The 8,180-nt window shown below is 42.6% G+C and overlaps 1 protein-coding gene across 1 annotated transcript; it reads left to right on the top strand.

The window, feature by feature from the left end:
* The first annotated feature begins 915 nt into the window (after window positions 1–915).
* LOC110588172 (ras GTPase-activating protein-binding protein 1-like) lies at window positions 916–1,622 on the top strand. The gene is given in 2 exon segments (XM_044916030.1): window positions 916–997; window positions 1,000–1,622. Coding segments are annotated over 2 exon segments (705 nt in total).
* The last annotated feature ends 6,558 nt before the right edge of the window (window positions 1,623–8,180 follow it).

Genomic DNA, 8,180 nt, shown 5'->3' with positions numbered 1-8,180 from the left:
TTGACTCACTGGAAATGAACCTAAGCCAACTATCTCTCCTTGTGCTTTTTACTTCGCTCCAAATTCAGATGTTCAGTCTAAAGAAATCTTGGCTGAGGTGAAAAATTCCTTTAAACTCATGTGTTCTGAACATTAACTTGTTCAACAATATTCTTTCCAGCCAAAGGAGAAAGTCATACTGATAAGGAGGAGCAGTGCCAAAGAGCTCCAGACCCAGAGTTAGGATTCTGGTACCAGTGCTCTTTCCAACAAGTTATGAAGACCTCAGATAATTTGCCCTCTTAGGTATCTTTGATCTTATTTGTAAATGGGGGAAAAAAGCTATTTTCATTTTCTCTAAATTTTGAGGTTGCCATGCTGACAGTAAAATCCATCTTTGGAATTAGAGTCCTGGCCAATTCCACATGTATGGGGCTCAGGGATGTGGGTTGGGCAGAAGGAACTGCAGGAGTGTGGTATGGGCAAGCAACTTTGAGTGACCATCCAGATTTGGTCCAGGGATCTCTGAGCTGGATGATGTCCTGCTCTAAAAGGCAGTTCCTTCTTCTGCAAAATGGAAAATTAACACCCACCCCATTACATAAGGATTAAATCACGTCATATACATGACATATTCACTACAGGGCTTTAGCACATAGCAGAAGCCCCCCGAATGGTAGCAATTATTATAACTGAAATAACCTTGAAGTCACATTTGTAATCACATTCACCAAAAGAGCCATATTAACTAGAAGAGATAAAGTAGTTAGGAATTTTTTTTTAAGAGATGAGTCTTATATTAGGCTCAAAGGTTGTATAGAATTTTCACAATTAGAGGCAGACACAGTTGTGTGAGGGGATTTTGCCTTCTGCCATGCTGTGGAGCAAAGCTTGTTCCACTCATGCTCAGCTGCACAGGTTGAATTGACCAAAGAAATGGTTATAGAGAAACCTAGTCTCCTGCTGGTGGGGCAGGAACTTAGGAGGAGGTATTACACACCACTGAAACAGGCCCCAACAAGCTTCACAGATTTTATGGAAGAAACCCTTCTTATGTCTGTGGGGGATTGGATTCAAATGGAAAGCCAGCAGATGCAGTTTATGGACAGAAAGAAATCCATAGCAAAGTGATGTCACAAAACTCTACCAATTGCCACACTAAGATTCGTCATGTTGATGCTCATGCCACTCTAAATGATGGTGTGGTGGTCCACGTGGTGGGGTTGCTCTCTAATAACAACCAGGCTTTGAGGAGATCCATGCAGACATTTTCCCTCCTTGCTCCTAAGGACTCTGTTGCAAATAAGTTCTACATTCACGATGATTTCAGATACCAAGATAAGGTCTTTGCTGGCTTTGTCACTGAGCCTCAGGAGGAATCTGAGGAAGAGGCAGAGGAACCTGAAGAAAGACAGCAGACACCTGAGGTGGTACTTGATGATTCTGGAACTTTCTATGATCAGACTGTCAGCAATGACTTGGAAGGACATTTAGAGGAACGTGTTGCTGAACCAGAACCAGAGCAAGAAGCTATGTCTGAAATCCAACAGAAAAAGTCTGAGCTAGCATTAGAAGAACCGGCTCCTGAGGACACACAGAAGTGTTCTTCCCCAGCACCCACAGACATAGCTCAGACCATATAGGAAGACTTAAGGACATTTTCTTGGGCATTGGTGACCTTCCACTCAGTGGAGCTGTTCCAGTTACTGGGATACCACCTCATGTTTTTCAAGTACCAGCTTCACAGCCTTGACCAGAGTCTAAGTCTGAATCTCAGATTCCACCACCGAGGCCTCAAAAGGATCAAAGAGTGTGAGAACAGCAAATAAGTATTCCTCCCCAGAGGGGACCCAGACCCATCCGTGAGGCTGGTGAGCGAGGTGACATTGAACCCCAAAGAACTGTGAGACACCCTATAGTCACCAACGCGCCCCATAAAGTGGACAAATCGAAGCTTAAAGATTTTTTTTCAAAGTTATGGAAATGTGGTGGAGCTCTGCATTAACAGTGGCAAGAAATTACCCAGTCTGGGGTTTGTTGTGTTTGATGATTCTGAGCCCCTTAGCCTCAGGCCCATCATGTTCAGAGGTGAGTTCCATCTGAACATGGAAGAAAAGACCCAGGAAGGGGACCATCGAGATAACTGCCTGTGGGGACCTAGAGGCCCTAAAGGTCAGCCGGGTAGTGAACTGAGCGGCCCTCCCTGTGGAGGCACAGTGCAGAAACCAGGATTTGGAGTGGGAAGGGGAATTATTCCAAGGCAGTTAATTGCTCCTCACTGGTCTTCAGGCAGCAGTATAAATCTTCCAGCTCCTGCCAAATGGTGAATTTCTTATACCAGTATTTGGTGTCCCAGACTATGATCTTAGTCTATAATAAACTGCTTAAATTTGTACAATTTTACTTTCTGTGTTAATGATGGATGCTCCCTCTCCCTCCCTTCCTTCTCCTCACCTTTTAGCCCTTCACTTCCAATTTTGTGGAATGACATTTGAGGAAAAACAGATTTTTAAAGATTTAAGGACTCAATTTCCTTGCTTCACTTTAGCATATACAGACTGGATTTTTTTTTTTAACAGCAGTTTCCCCAAAGGATGTGTCTTGCTTATTACTTACATTTGGTATGCTTCATTCACTGGAATATTTCTTATTTTCTATGTGTTTCAAAAGTCTGTGAGAAACACAGAATTTGGTAAACATCTTGACAGCATGAAAGAAAAGAATTTTCACAAGTAGAAAGAAAGAATATTGGCCCTTCATGTGGGAGAATGATCATGAATAATGCTGAGAAGGTAGAAAGGAGCATAGGGTCTTTTAGAACAAAAAGCACAAAATCAAATGATTTGGGGGCAAATGATAGAATCATTAGAAGATAATCAGATAGTGAGGTAGATATTTGTTGCTATTGTCCATCCAGCTGCCATCTGCACTCCTTAGTCAAGTAAAAGAACCCTCCTTCTTTGTGAGAAATCCTTCTCATGCTACTCAGGAAGGAATGACGCCTCCCTCCAATCCAACAAGAATTACCAAGTACAAAAATGAGCAATTAACTATTACAAAACATTGAAGAAACTAAAACCATTAAAGAAGGAAAAGTTCCCCAAATTGAGGGACAGAATACTTGAAAAGGCAGAATAAATAAAACAAGACGAAGCCATCATTAGAAGAAATGTAAATATCTTCAGAGAGCTGTGCAAGGATTTTATATTCATAACAAATCAACTTCAAAGAAATTGGAGATTAATAGTTTAAAAAAGAAAGAAGAAGGCTACATAGATAGTTAGAGAGGGGACTTTAGGGGATTAGATCATTGAGTGAGAAAAGTCTTTTAAAACACAAGAGGTGGAACAGATGACATAAAAGTGGGGATATCGATCACATGAGGCTAATTCAAATGGAGCTTTAGAAAGAATTTCTACTGGGTTTAGATTATTGGAAAGGGTGAAATCCAGAGTTGCCCACTGTTGTATGGAAGATAAAGCCAAGCAAATAAAAGGATAACTGAGCAATAAGGAAGGACAACACAAGAATTCCACTTCTGGCCATGTTGGAGGAATAGGGACTGGACTTCCCTCCACATAATACAGTAGTGAATGGGACAGAACATATGAAATAGCAGTCTTAAGACATTGGAGAGCAGGCAAAGCAGATCTCATATCTCTATGAGACAGAAGACCAACTGGAGGATTTTCCAGATTGCCACACGGAAAGGAGAAACCCAAACAAAGAGCCAGAGATGAGAGTCCAAGGAGGCCAAGTCAATGAGATGTGATGGAATGGAACATCCAAAAGAAGAGACACATGGAAAGAAAGCTTCAGAGAGATCTGTAGAAAAGTCCCCTTGAAACTCTGGATGAGTGAAAGAAACTTCCCAAGGTTAAGGAACGGACAATGAAAAAGTAGTCAGCTGGACAATTTCCACACCTTACATAGGGCCGGGATTCATTCATGTCCCCAAAAGCAGAGTGAAATGACCTCATAATACAAGGGGCCTCAGGCGAAGCCCTCAGAAGGTTGTGGCTTTAGTCATGATGTGAAATTCTCCCTAGACCAAAGGCAACCCTGGGCATGCCTTAGCAAAGATTAAAAGTAACTTCGAAAGGATTCAACTGATCCCAAGTAACTTAACCAAATGCCATAATGCCTTCCAACTCTACTTAATAAAGAATACAACAAAACTCAGCACATAATGAAATAAAATTCCCAATGTCAGGTAAAAACTTACCAGGCAAGAAAATATGACCATAAGCAGAAGAAAATTAATCAATAGGAAAAAAAAAAAAAAAGACCTGAAATTACAGAATTAATGGAAGTAACAATGAAGGACATTAAAACAGCAGTTTTAAATATACTCTGCATGAGGGTTGGCAAACTTTCTGTAATGAGCCAGATAGTATATGTTACTGGATTTGAAGGACAGATGGTCTCTCTGTCACAACGACTGAATTTGGCTACTGTGGAACAAGAGCAGCCATCGACAAGGCACAAATGTTCACACCAAAAACTGGAAACAACCCAGACAACCATCAGGTGGCAAGTGGATAAACCACTGTGGTACATCCGCCCTTGGAACCCTAGTCAGCAACAAAATGAATAAGCTGCTTCAATAACATAATAAAAGGGATGAATCTTAAGAACATTTTGCAAGTGGAAAAAAGTCACTCTCAAAATGTTTCATACGATATGATTGCCCTTATAAAAAATTCTAGAAAAGGCAAGACTCTGTAACAAAAAGCATTATCGGTGGTTGCCAGGGATCAGGGATGGGAACGAGGGGACTGACTGCCAAGAAGTGTGAGGGAACTTCCTGGAGTCATGAAAACATTCTGCGGGGCGCCTGGGTGGCTCAGTTGGTTAAGCGACTGCCTTCGGCTCAGGTCATGATCCTGGAGTCCCGGGATCGAGTCCCGCATCGGGCTCCCTGCCCGGCGGGAAGCCTGCTTCTCCCTCTCCCACTCCCCCTGCTTGTGTTCCCTCTCTCGCTGTGTCTTTCTCTGTCAAATAAATAAATAAAATCTTTAAAAAAAAAGAAAACATTCTGCATCATGATCGCAGTGATGGTAACAAAAACTCTTCACATTTTTCAAAACTCATTAACTGCACACTTTAAAAGGGTATTTTTACAAAGTAGATTATTTTTTTAAAAATCAACTATAGAGATTTTAGAAATGAACAGGTTAAGAATTGAAGTATAAAACTGGGCTTTGTAATTGGCTGAACAACCCAATGTACGCAGCTGAAGAGTGAATCAGCATGCTGGCAGAATACGCCGTGAAATCCTCCCCAAAAAGTGCATAATGTTCAAAGAATGGAAAGTATGGTATAGTTAGGAAATGTGCAGTGTAGACCTAAAAATTCCACTTTTTAAATGTGTGTTTAGGGCGCCTGGGTGGCTCAGTTGGTTAAGCGACTGCCTTCGGCTCAGGTCATGATCCTGGAGTCCCGGGATCGAGTCCCGCATCGGGCTCCCTGCTCGGCAGGGAGTCTGCTTCTCCCTCTGACCCTCCTCCCTCTCATGCTCTCTGTCTCTCATTCTCTCTGTCTCAAATAAATAAATAAAATCTTTAAAAAAAAAAAATAAAAAATAAAAAATAAATGTGTGTTTAAATGTATATATATGAATGTTAATGGAGGGGCAGTCTGGAAGGATGTATGCCCAGATGTTCAAGTGGAAAGGAGAAGTAGAGGAGAGGAAGGAGAGTTTTCACATTTTGTTCCATTTGTTAGTCATTCTTTTCCCTACTCTATTCTAGAACTCACAGGAAACAATAGCAAAGAAAATCGAAGTACCAACTTATTAGCAGGGCTGAAGCTCCAAATCATAGTTCTGATAATGGACTGAAGCCCAAGGCCTAAAGATGGGTTTGAAAGGCCCCCTCCTCGTCCTGAGCCCACACCCAGATTTCCAATTAGCTGCAAGGATAGGAAGCCAAAGAAAAGGGAGTGCCTGAGAATACTGAAGGAATAAAAGGGAGAGAGCTCTCAATGCCAGGCTCTTCTCTTCTAGTCTTGGCCCTATGAAAAAAATGTAAAGGGCATTTGGAAGGAGAAAATGACAGAGAGACAGACAGACAGACCTGGTCCTTAGGTTAAGAGCAGCAGGGGTGGGGAGCGGGGGAAGCAGAGAAGAAAGCCCTGTGCCTAACCCCTGGTACCTCTTCCCAAGAGTAAAGAGTGGTTCCCAGCCACAACCTTAGAATCAGACTAGTGTCCTCTGCTTTGGGTGAGGGACAAAAAAAGAAAATATGAAGCACTTTCCCTTGGATAAGAAGAACGGCTAAGAGCTCATCCTCTCCTCCATTCCACACTCCAATGCAGGACTGGCTACCTATTCTGTTCAAAACTTACTAAGAATTTCAAAATAGTAACAACAGAGCATTTAACCCAGCCCTGGGCCCTCTGCATGCCAGGTTCTGTGAGATTGTATACCCATGAAAGTGGTCCCACCCCATCGTATATCACTCTTTGAAAACACTGTATTTTATAGGCCAGCCTTTGGCCAACAGGATGTGACTGGAGGAGAGAGATTGAGACCATCAGGGAATCTGGGGGATGCTTTGCTGACACTTCTTCTCTATATCTGTATTAGTCAGGGTCTCAGCAGAAACAGATGGCATCCTCAAAAAGGGGTGGTTTAAGGAAGTTTAATAAGGGGACTTTACATAAAAGTGTGGGAGAATTCAGAGAGGGTGGGAAGCCATACGCTTCCTAGGTGAAAGAACAAGGGGAAGGCGTGGCCCCTGCAACTCCATAGGTGGAGCAAGGGAATGCCTGCAGCCTTCCATGAAGGGATAAACCACTCAACCAAAGGTGCTGGGGAGGCGGGTCAGAAGAAAAAGACCCGAACCCTTCTCGCCTCCTGCCCCTGGATCTCCTGCCAGGGCTTCCCACTGGTGGAAGTAGAAGCCAGAGGGTCAGGCAGCTGGATAATGCTGCCCATGAAGGTCTGCCTTCAGGGCACAGAACAGAAGTTCTGGAAAAGTATTCTGGAGGTACAGTTGGAAAGTGCAGCCTGGAAGCAGTGAGACAGGAGGGCAAAGGCATCCCATAGAGGCTCCTGAAAAGAGCTGGAAAAGATTATCAAGGTCACTTCCAGCCCATATTAGTTGCAAATACACAACATATTCTCTTTCCTATCTCCAATTAGACCCAGTGTCCAACTTAGCTCACCAGGAGGGTTACACAGTGAGAACCTAATGGCACCAGAGACCAAATAATACAATGCCAGCCATGTAAAAATGCCCCAGACTTAGACCATGCAGTCTCCCTCCCAGAAATAAGAAAGTCAAAGCCTACAATATAAAATATGTGAGGAGAGGGAAAGGCGCCATGGGCACAATCGTCTGAGAAAGCGTGAATATAGGGGATCTCCCGATGAGCATGACCTCTTTAAGGAATATTTAAGATGCAATGATAGCAGAGATTCCCCGTAGGTGATTTCAGAGAAGAGCAGTCAATTAAGCAATTCCAGGGGCTTGAGATCATTCTGTATCCCATAAACACTGTCAACGTTCCCCTATGCAGTAACAGTCTGTGCTAAAAAATCTAAAGCAATTATTTTTGCCCTCCCAGCCTTTTGAGCACCTACTTCAATCAGAAGAAAGGTTAAAACAAGCGCTAAATATGCCCCTTTGTCACCATGAGGGCAGTGCCGTGTTTCATGGAAGCATTCGTGAGGCCAATTCCTTTGAGCCTTTTTGGGGCCAGGGGAAAAATGCGATCAATTGGGACACTCAAAAACAGCAATTGCCCAAAGAACTGGGAACAGGAACATTTGAAATCAATATCCCTTGAAAAATAAAGTGCAGCTCATTGCGTTCCTATTATAATTTTGCTTTTCCTCTGCTTTAGCCCGGAAACAGTAATGACAGTTGAAAACCATTTATTTACTCATTCTTTCCCTCAAGGCATTTTGTTTTGTTGCATTCATTTTGCCGCCTTTTCATCTCTAGCTATATGTGGGATATTTTGATAATAAAAGTCAAGGGAAAACATTTCACTGTAATGTCATCCTCTAGCTGTGTGACTTTAGCCAATTCACAGAAAAATAGCCTTTAGAAGCTGCAATGAGTTTTAGCACCATCTCCAAACACTTACTGTATGGATGGGACATATAGGGTTAGGGAATAGGGAAGTCTCCAAGAAAGTGGGGATAAGAGCTTTATCCTCACAGTATCCTTTCTAGAATCACCCCCTCTTCA

Source organism: Neomonachus schauinslandi, chromosome 6 (assembly GCF_002201575.2).
Source record: "Neomonachus schauinslandi chromosome 6, ASM220157v2, whole genome shotgun sequence".
Classification (NCBI taxonomy): Eukaryota; Metazoa; Chordata; class Mammalia; order Carnivora; family Phocidae; genus Neomonachus; species Neomonachus schauinslandi.
Note: the sequence above shows the minus strand (reverse complement) of the source record. Positions and strands in the feature narration are given on the sequence as shown.